The 11320-nt window shown below is 47.0% G+C and overlaps 1 protein-coding gene across 1 annotated transcript; it reads right to left on the bottom strand.

Moving 5' to 3' along the window:
• Nucleotides 1-892: 892 nt before the first annotated feature.
• On the bottom strand, nt 893-10962 carry LOC127303161 (uncharacterized). The gene is made up of 4 exons (XM_051333929.2): nt 10613-10962; nt 1806-1875; nt 1614-1710; nt 893-1183 (listed from the first exon to the last, which is right to left on the bottom strand). Exons 1-3 carry the CDS (start codon nt 10796-10798, stop codon nt 1655-1657), a joined length of 312 nt encoding a protein of 103 aa, XP_051189889.1. The 5' UTR covers nt 10799-10962; the 3' UTR covers nt 893-1183; nt 1614-1654.
• Nucleotides 10963-11320: the final 358 nt, after the last annotated feature.

The following is an 11320-nucleotide window of genomic DNA, read 5'->3' as shown; positions in this document are numbered from 1 at the left end:
AAAAATACACTCTGAAAATTGTAGATCTTGCCGTAATCTCCCTCGTAATGGAACTATGATTTCCCAGTGTCTTCCCTCAAATCATCGACCACTGTCTTGCAATCAGACGCAATGAAAACTCCCTATAGACTATAGTGCTAGGTGCTAGCGTGAGTGCCACTCGACAAGCTATGGCTTCCAGGTTAGCAGGGCCGGTAATCCCTTTTATAATCACAACTGAGGCTCCCGAGTATACTCAATTTTAATTACTAGCTCCTTGATTTTAGAGTCGTTTCTATTTCATGACTGCAACTTAATTTATTTTTCTAGACCACTTGTAGTTTTATGTTTAGACCAGACAATTAGGCCTAGCTGCCCAACTAACAATTACTAGAAACAGGTCCATCATTTAGATCATCCACAATAAGAGATGGTCAGGGAGATGCTTAGAAAAATAAATCAAGCTTTTTGCTAAGCATTGGTGCTTATTTGTATATGAGAGGTGCTTATTTAGGCATCTTGTGCTTAGACAAATAAGCACTGGTGTTTAGACAAAAACTAATTTATTTTTGTAAGCACCCCTTTAAGCATCTTTCATTGTACATGCCCTTAAGAAACAAAAGAAAAGCCTACAGCTGTGTAGCAGTTTGGGTAGTTAGTACAGCTAGCTCGTTATATATCCGATCGGCCCATTGACGGGCATCACTCATCAATTAAGGCTTACAACTTTCTCAGTCGACTGATACACAGCTACAGTGCCACATCCTTAATTTACACCGGTTTGAGATAGTAAACTTGCTATCCGATCAGGTCCTACTTGTAAACATGTCAAATACACCTAGGTTTTAGCCAATTCGTGAATGACCACAAAGCCTATAAAAGGCACCCAACCCAACAAAAGAGCGTTAAAACATAGCAAAAAATCTGAACTTCCAAGTTCCAACCAAGAAGAATCCAAGAAAGGGATATCTGAACAAGTTAAAAGTTATCTTTTACTAGGAAATGAACAAAAGAATGAACCTGTATAACGGAAAGTCAGAAACATAACTAAGACGAATAGAGTTTCTGTTTTTCTAAGCAGATGCTGAATACAATGTATCCTTCAAGTATCCGAAGAAGATTACAAAATCTTATCCACTCCACACAGCAGAGTCCAATCAAAAGCAGTCCCAACCTCATGCAAGTTGGTAGTGTTTATCATTGCCTGAAATGAGAAACGAAGTCATCAAACATGTGGGAACCTCTGCTGCACTGCATAACAGTTTCTAAGTAAACTGAATATCATAGCGTATGTTATACATGTAGCATGCCCACATACACCAAAAAACTGAAGGCGAGAAAGGTAACAAACCAAACTAAATATGTCGGATTTCTAGTGATACATATTAGCTTTTATGAGACCATATAGGCCACAGAATTGAAGAACCTTTCTGAAATGATTGAGCTCATCTTACTGTGTGCAATCAAGTTCAGATAGATTAATCACTACTGCTTCACTAGCTGTTCCCCAACATGTAGAAGAACTGTGTAACCTCTAGTAGTGGGGATTCAACTCCAGGAAAACATACTCTAGGGCAAGTTCACATAGTTTAGTTTAAACTATAAAGAGAAATAACGCCGGCCAATGTTCTTACCCTGGCATTCTTCTAACCACACGCTTTTTCGTAATTGATTGTTATTGGTTGATATCATCATTTCCTTCATCAGAATCAGAGTCGCTAGCATTATATCCTGAAAAGACAAAAATAAATTAGCAAACTTGTTCGCCTAGCGTAAACAGCTCCCAGTGGTGATAAAATAATTACACAAACTTTACTGAAAAATACCTGGACGTTTTGTGCCAACCTTCCAGACCGAAGACCTATATCTTGATGCCTTCTCCATCCATTGTCTTCCCTTAATAAATGGAAAGAAAGATTGAACTAGAATCAGAACATAAAGTTTGGCAGGTGATGTTGTAGTTTACACTTCATAGCATTTCTAGTTAGACAACATGAAAGAGAGATTTTTAATAGCAGAAAACCTAGTATGAAACACACATTAGCAGGGGTATATCTATCCAGATCCTTAAGATTCAGGTCCGATAATTATTGGGATCTGTTCCAGGTGATGCATCATGAGAGAAGTCATCTTCAAATAGGACAATCTGAACTATGAATGGCAAATGCTTGATCAGTCCTCAACTTACAATCAATTGCATACCTAAGGGTACAGATGCTTCCCGAGGGGAAGTAGCAGCAGCTGAAAGGACTGAACAGACAAAACCCTGTTTTACGGATTGCTATGACTCTGATGCAGCTGCCAAGAGGATTTCCCATTTTTTTCTCGAATACACGCCAAAGCGCGTGTCTTTGTATATTAGAAGAAAAGCCGCAAAGAAAGCGGGTGGTACAACAACGTAGCCAAGCTACAAGAAAGTAAGAGAAAAACAAAAAAGAAGGAAACAAAAGAAGGGGAAAAAACTAGGAGGTCTGGAGTGCAGGGGAAGGCGACGGAGAGCTTTTTGCACCAGCTAGCATCCACAATTTTGCTTCCTCGAAGATTGAAACGACCAGGTGTTGTTGATTGGGGATTAAGGTATTTTTTTCGCGAAAACGCAAAAGCCTTGCGTTTCGATGCATTGATAGAAAAGAAGGTTATATGTACAAGCCCGAAAACGGACGAACACCACGCCGTACAACTCGACCCAAGAAAAGGAAACCTAGTCTAGGGGAGCAGAAGGCGCACACCCCGGGCTCCCGCGTCCGCCCATTGCCGCGCTTCCGCCACGATGTCGTTGAATAGGGTCGTCACCGAAGGCCGCACGTTGTCGAAGACCACCGCGTTTCGATGCTTCCATATCCACCATGCCGTAAGCATGATAACCGACGACGTGCCTTTGCGTAGCTGGCGAGGGGCGGTCCGCACCGCCAGGGACCACCACTCCGCGAAGTCACCCTCAGCCATGGGAGGGCGTGAAGTGGATCGGATCCACGACAGCACCTCAAACCAAACCATCCTGGAGAACGAGCAGCCTGTGAGAAGATGGCGCATGGTCTCCGTGGACTGGTCGCAGAGCGGGCAGTTGGGGGTATGCGGCAACCCCCATCTGGCCAGCCGCTCCCCCGTCCAACACCTGTCAAGACAGGCCAGCCACAAGAAGAATTTCACTCTTGGCGGCGCCCAGGATTTCCAGTTCAACTTCCAGAATCCTGCAACTATCGCCCCTTGGAAGAGGGCATCATAGCAAGAACTGGAAGAGTACTGGCCATCCGTCGTCCAACGCCAAACCATCCAGTCCGGATCCGCCGAGAGTTGGGTATCCCTGAGCCGGATCCACAGCTGCACGTACTGCCATAGTGCCAGAGCGCTCGGTGCCCCTACTATGTCAGCGATCCAAGTGCGGTCCATCAGGGCTTGGCGGACCGTACGCGCCTTTCTCCGGCGCTTTGGTACCAGCGCATATACCTCCGGCGCCACCTCCTTCATGGCTTTGCCGTCCAGCCATCTGTCTTCCCAGAAGAGGGCGGATTCCCCGTTCCCGATCACCATGGTAGTGGAGACCGCGAAGGCATCCAACTCCGTCTTCGAGAAGTTCATGTCCAACCCGCGCCAAGGTCGCAGGGGGTCAGTATGCATCCTCCATATCCACCTCACCCTTAGGCTGGTAGCAGTGCGAGCTAGGTCCGGAATCCCGAGGCCCCCAAGCCTCAGAGGTCGGCAGACCCGTGCCCAATTGACGTGGCAGTGCCCGCCATTGGCATCAGCTCTGCCGGCCCAGAGGAAGCCCCTCAGGATTTTGTTGACCTGCTTCAGAGCGGTTTTGTTGACCCCCAACACCAACAGTTGGTGCAGCGGGATCGCGGCGAGCACCGAGCGAATAAGCGTCAGACGCCCCGCCCTTGGCATCATAGCCGCCTTCCAAGTGGGAAGTTTGTCGGCAATCCGGTCTACCAGAGGCTGGAAAGAGGCAGCCGTCAACCTCCTGATAGACAGTGGTATGCCAAGGTACTTTACCGGGAATGGCGCTAGTTGACAACCCATGCGCTCAGCAGCGCCAGCGGCCTCCTCATCCGAGCACCCGATCGGGGATACCGAACATTTGGCGAAGTTGGTATGCAACCCTGAGGCCATCCCAAAGAGCTCCAGGATACCACGGACAGCTCGCAGCTCCGTCTCATCTGGGTGACAGAAGATCACCACGTCGTCTGCATAGAAGGAGACCGAAGTCATCAAGTCTCGTCTTGATATATCTCTAACACTTAGGACACCCAGCTCGGTGGCCTTCGCCAAGAGCTTGTTGAGCGAGTTCATCATCAGAACAAACAGTGATGGCGACAGGGGATCTCCCTGTCTCAGACCCCTTCGATGCCAGATGGGGGGGCCTGGCTCGCCATTGAGCAACACCCTAGTACTCGCTGTGGATAGCAGGATGGACACCAACTCACAAAACCTAGGGCCGAACCCGAGTTTACGCAGGATCTCCAGAAGGAAGCCCCACGAAACAGAGTCGAAGGCGCGAGCAATATCCAGCTTGAGCATCACTCTCGGCTGCTTTTCCCGATGGAGGAATCTAGCGATCTCTTTGGACCAACATAAAGTTGTCATGGATGCAACGTCTGCGAATGAACGCGCACTGGTTGCGATCCACAAGAGATTCCATCCGGGGGGCCAGGCGGGTAGCCAACGTCTTCGCCACCAGCTTGGCGAAGATGTGGATAAGGCTGATCGGCCGGTAGTCACCCAAAGCAGCCGCATCAGGGCGCTTAGGCAGCAGGGTTAGAAGGGCCTGGTTAAGACCCTGAAACCCGCGCCCACACATCGTGTACATCTTGTCAAAGGCAGCCATGAAATCACCCTTGACCATGCTCCAGCATTTCTGCAGGAACTCAGCCGTGAAGCCGTCCGGTCCTGGCGCCTTGCCTGCCGGCAGTCGCCGAACCACCTCCCAAACCTCGTCCTCGGTGAATGCTACCTCGAGCTCGGATAGATCCCCCGGGTGGGCGCCCAGGAAATCCAAGTCCAGCGAGTGCAGCCTGTCGACCGAGGTGCCCAGCAGGCCCTCAAAGTGCGAGAAAGCCGCTTCAGCCATGGCCGCATGGTCAGAGATGACCGCGCCTTCAACCTGCAGGCTATGGATCACATTTTTCTGGCGCCTGTACGCCGCATGCTGGTGGAAGAAGGCCGTGTTGGCGTCCCCTTCCTTGAGCCAGGCAATCTTGGCCCGTTGCCGAGCCATAGTGCGCTCGAGGGAGGCCAGACCCAGGTAAGCGTGTTTGAGGTGGGCCCTGAGTCGACGTTCATCCGGAGACAAGCATCGTGATTCCATGGCAACATCCAGCCTCAACACCACCTCCCGCGCTATCATCAGCTGCAGTTTGACACACCCTACCTTCTTGTCGCTCCAGCTCTGCAGGCAGCGTGCTGTGTGCTTAAGCTTGGCGGTAAGCCGCCGAAAGGGATCTGGGTCCCCTTCGATAACCTCCCAGGCGTTCCGCACAACCTCGTCGAACCCATCGAGTTTCAGCCAAAAGCGCTCAAACTGGAAGCGCTTACGCCCCGTGCACTTGGTGGTGCGGTCAAGAAGGAGTGGGCAGTGGTCCGCCACCACCGTTGCCAGACAGCGCAGCATGCAGCTGGAGTGGAGCTCCTCCCAGTCAACCGTGACGAACACCCGATCAAGCCGGACGAGGGTGGGTGTCTCCCTCTCGTTGGACCAAGTGTAACGTCGCCGTCGCCCGTGCAGGTAGATCTCTTTGAGCTCGCAATCATTCAGAAAGCGCCGGAATCTGCCCATCATCCTGCGGTTGAGGTTCCCATTATTTTTATCCTCGTCCCGGTAAATCAAGTTGAAGTCCCCGCAGAGGGCCCAAGGTCCAGGGTGGCCTCCGCGGACATCTCGCAACTCAGCCAGAAAGGCGACCTTGTCAGCCTCAGCTTGTGGACCGTATACACAAGTAAGCCACCACCCAGTGCCACCACCCACCGGGGAGACCCTGGCTATGACACTGTTGTTGCCATAGTGGGCGCTGTCGAGCTGCACCACCCGGCTAATCCAGGCCACAATAATCCCACCCCGAGTATCAGACGCCGGCAAGCGGAAATAGTCATCAAACTCCGCGCCAAGCGCTTCCATAACGATAGCATGGGATTAAGGTATTTTAAGATGACATCATTTCTTGTCTTCCACAGCCGCCAGATGGTGAGCAGGAAAGAGATTTCACACCTTTTTGCAGTGCAGGGCTGTCATGGGAGGCAGCTGAGGTGAACCAGGTGTTGAAGCTCTCATCAGTCCGAGGCATGCAACCCAGCAGGTCCAGTTTGGAGAGACAATGAACATTGGACGAGCAGGTGTGAAATAGAGTCAATTTCCTGATCACATAGCGCACATGTGTCATCATATGACAGACCATGGCGCATGCGCCTCTCTGCAGTCCAGCATCGATCAAGAGATACAAGCCAGGCGAAGACCTTGCATTCGAGGGGGCTCCAGCATTCCCAAATTGAACTGTGATGAGGGGAGAAGGTTGAGCCTTCCAAGAAGGCCTTGTAAGCAGATTTAGCTGTGTAAAAGCCAGATTCAGAGAAGTTCCAGGATATGGGGTCTTGGGAATCCGGCTGAAGCTCTTGTTCGCCAATGATGTCTACCAGGTGAAGAAATTGGATGGTGGCCTCAGTGGAGTGAGTGGCGGTGATGTCTCTGATCCAAGCACTCTCAGGCAAGGCAGAGGTGATCGTCCGGCGCTTGATGGCATGGGGGTTGACAGCAGCGACCACGGCGGGGGCAAGATCAGCAATGCGTTGCCCAGCAAGCCATCTATCTGACCATAAAAACAGTTTAGTGCTGTCTCCAAGGGTGGCAGTAGTAGCAGCATGGACCCGGGCTTCGTCATGGCGACCAAGCTTGATGGGTAAGTTTGCCCATGGTCTAGTACTCTCAGTGCGATGGAGCTGCGCGAAGTGCCCATCCCATGCGTTTCAGATCGAGGACACCGAAACCACCATACTCAATAGGGCGGCAGACATCCTTCGAGGCAACAACATAACTGCCTCCACCATCGTCACGACCTGAAGACCAAATGAATGAGCGCTGACCTCTGATGATAACACCCTTGATTGGTTTCGGCATATCAGTGGCAAGCATGGTGCGGATGGGGGCTGCCGAGAGGATTTCCCATTTGATACGTTTGTATCTTACCATAGCTTATCAATAAAATAAGACTGAACACCAGATGATGGTACTTCAGATATCCTTAACCCCATTAGCCCCCTAGTGGTACAAAGCTCCAAAAGCATTGTTCTCCGAGTTAAATTTCTCTATTTTAACAATGTCCTGATGATTATTCGAAAATAAAGAACAAAGAAAGTACAAAGCGGATTGATTGTACATTCACATAGTATTGATAATAATGAGATGAAATACTGTAATAACTAGGCAGACTTAATTATTAATTAATAACAGTTGAAATGCCATGGTAAATATGTATATTATATAGGCTATTTTCTATTCAGTGCCTCAGCAACAAATACTCATTTAACTGCTCGAATAATCATCCGAAAATAAAACCACAATTCTTAAAGCAGATGTGCTCACCAGAGTTGGTAGGTATCACCCCCTCAGCTAGCAATGTGTTAAAAAATGTATGCAGTTATGTTTTTGATGTAGGAAATCAGCATTCGTGATAGATAAAAAAATGCACTTGACCACCTGTGTTTTAAAAGATTGCTACTACCTCAATTACTAAAATACTAAATACAAGCACAAAAACAAAATGCAGAATTTAAATTTTGTGCTTATTTACGGAGACGGTATAAACTTTAGGCATGTAAGTGCTCCATCATTGAATAATTAATTCCAAAAGTTTAAGAATACAGTAAATACCGCATTTTTAAAAACATTATCTAAGTAAAACACCCACATATGTCAAAGTTCGGATCAACAATATCTAGATGTTCAGAAGAGCGAAAAGAAGGAAAAAATACTTTTTCAATTGGAAACTAAACCTCTAGCTTCACTTGTCTCCATGAAATAAGAAAATGGATTAGAAACAGAAGTTATTGGACGCGACTAGCTCTCATTTGACTGAGAAATAGCTCGATCAGATGATGTTGCCTTTTTCTTTTTCTCTTTTTTAAATCCATATGGATATTTTTGTGTAACACGCCAGCAATTTCTGAATCTCGAGAACAATTATTTTGTACGGAATATTTTCTCGCTCATATTACCATTTTTTTGAACCTCGTGAACATTTTTCCGAATGTACTGACTTTTCTTAAACCTCGTGAACAATAACTTCTGAATTCTACGAACATTTTTCTCAACTTTCTAACTATATTTCGTTAAAAATATTTTTTTAGTATATGATTTTCGAGATTTACTAAAAGAAAGGGAACGAATCCTAGCGCGCTTGATCCAACGGCTTGGGACGGGACTGAGCTCTTACTTAAATCTTTGTTACTAGATGAGAATTGGCCATTCCAAAAGTTATTTAGTCAAATCCCAAGCAAAGGAATTAACCTGGTTCCTGTGGGCAAGAGAGCAAAATAATACAGGAGAATAACAGAACAAATCCTTGCTTCTACCAATCTTAACTTTCTTAAGCCCCATGCGTTGAAAATATTTAAGTAAATGCCTTTGAAAATATGAGTAAATGCCCTTGAAAATATCTAATGTTATCTAAAAAATATTCTCTTAACAACAACATGATAGATGCGACCAGAAATAAGTAAATCCCTTTGAAAATATCTAATATTTACCTACTAATAAAGGAAATAAGATTTCTCTCCTTTTTTCGTCTAACTTAAAATTATCCCTGTTTTGCTGGCGAAATTACAGCGCTGCCACCTATTAGTCAAACAATCAAAGAAAAAAACGGTTCGTTACATCCTATACTCCGAACTGTCACTCATAAGGTTAGTTTCGTCCCTCCAAAAATGTCCCCATTAGCGCCATAATGGGCCACATTTGCTGGGCTAGCTCTGGATCAAATAAATGCGCACTTCTCTTATGGACCATGAGTCACCTTTCCAAATTTCACTTATGCCAGGCATGGTCCAGAGAGCTGGGTAAAAAGGTAAGTCTAAATTAGTCCAACCTCGCTTCCTTAGACGTATTCTGACCAGTTCATATACGTAAATTTCATTGATATCAACAAGCCACCAAGCAAAACGAAGCAGAAAGGAAGGAATTAACTCGTTGGAAAAGGAAGCAAGCTAGACCAAGCCGAAGAGCGGCAGCTAATAATGCCGAGACCCAAGAATGAGCCGTGGAGTGCCGTAGGTAAGAGCTCTTCGTGGCACATAAGCGATGGGATCCAAAGGAAATTCTCCAATTTTCACAGGTACAACAAAGCCTTCAATTAGATGCAGGTTTTTGTTTGTCTGTCCAGATTTTCTGAAATCTCGCCAAAAACCAGTTATTCCTAATACCAGCAAAAAACCATTATACCGGACGAAACATACCAGTATTTATATAATCTGCTCAAATTTAAAGATTTTTTTATTAATTTTCAAAAAAAACTTGCATTTGACATATCTCGAGCGGCACTGGAATTTCCGAAAACTAATAATATCCCCACTGGTATTTTTTTTAACCAAGAAAAAATCCTGAGTAGATGCACAAATCAACATGGCTAGACATAAATGAAAGTACGGTCGGGATGAAAGACACCACACGAGAGGGGCTTCCGTGGCCACTTCGTGTCTCCGCGCCCAGACAAGAAAACTGAATCAGCATGGCTAGACATAAATGAAAATGCGGTCGGGATAATCAGATGTTCATGCGGGAGGGGCTTGTGCGGAAACTTTGTGCCTCCGCACCCAGACAAGAACACCATCGAGAGCAACGCGACCTGCAGACAGAGACGTGACTTGAGTCACAACTCGCCGGGCACCTCCATTCGGGTGTCAAATTTTCTCGACTACAGTTGTCTCGAAAAAAAAAACCAGTAGTAAAATTAAAAAAAAAATCAGTAAAATATCAACCCTTATCTATTCATCGACATATTTCCTACTAAAAATTAAGACAAAAGAGGCTAGGAAAACATTGCTCATCCACTTTGGGCAGAATTTAGGTCGCCATAGAAGTTTTTGTTCAAAATTTGATTTTTGAAATTTCCGTTGGAACGCACAGGCAATTGTGCTAGTGTTATCTAAAGACAAGCAAGCAAAAATTCCCCTTGACAATAACTAGTTTTAAGCGTTGGCTTGGTGGCTAGAGCTCAGGGTGTTGAGCCAGCCCACCGAGTCCAAAGCGAGAAATCGCTGGACGGCGAACTAAACGGGTTATCATAATTCCACATAATGACATGGAAAACCAGAAATCCTTGCATCCTAACCGTCCTGGCAAGGAACAATTCTCTTATGAAAAGATCTTATAGAGCGCCAAGAATATCTAACAGCCGGATCGAACCAGAAAAGTCTATGGATTCGCATCAAATTGGATCCAACAAAACAGATTAGATCAGCCAGCAACGTCAAACAACGAAATGCATCTCGCACAGTCAAACAGCCTAATCCATCCACCTTTGAGCACACTGGTAACCAGCATAACACACCCCGAGGTACACTTAGATCAAGCATGAAAAACGTCCGCAGCCGTGAGGGTGGAGAAGGGAGAGGGAGAAAGAAGAGGTAGCGGACCACAGGGCAATACCTTGTGCTCGTTCCTGGGGATTCCGTAGCCGGAGTTATACATCTGCGCGACGAGCACCTGCATGGCGCTGTCGCCGCGGCGCGCCTCTTTGAGCGTGTCCTGGAACCAGCGCTGCACGCAGTCGTCCACCATCTCGGACAGCGGCTTCCTCCCTTCCTCGGCCGTCGCGCCGTTGACGACCTCCATGAGGCTGCTTCTTCCTTCGAAGATAGATGCCAGGTGGTCGGCGGCGATGTTTGGGTTTAATTTCTTGGGTAGAACCACCGCACACCGCAGCCGCCGCGCTGAGGAGATGGGAGGGAGAGCAGAGGTAAAACAGGGGAGGCGCGAGGTGGTGATGAATACAAATACGAAATGGACCAGGGGATTTTGGTAAATTTGTTACCCTTTTTTGCAAGTTGCCTGGCGCCACCACGCGGTTTTAAACGGGCACGGGCTACGGGTCTCCGGGATAATTCGACTCGACCCACTTCTTTTGAAGCTTAAGCCGAAAAGAACTCAAATTTAAGCCGTTTCTCCTAGCAGCCAGTTTAACCGATTCCTTTACGATTGGGGAACCCCAGCTTCCCGAGCTCTAGCCGAAGTGGTATATATGTATAGCCCTGTTTATCATATTATTTACGAAATGCCACCGTGTTGCAGGGACCTTCTCGATTGATTGAACCGAACAAACACGAATCTCCTCTTCTGCATGCAGCCTCGCACCCG

The sequence above is a fragment of the Lolium perenne genome, chromosome 1 (assembly GCF_019359855.2).
Source record: "Lolium perenne isolate Kyuss_39 chromosome 1, Kyuss_2.0, whole genome shotgun sequence".
Classification (NCBI taxonomy): domain Eukaryota; kingdom Viridiplantae; phylum Streptophyta; class Magnoliopsida; order Poales; family Poaceae; genus Lolium; species Lolium perenne.
This window is presented reverse-complemented; position numbering and strand designations above follow the sequence as displayed.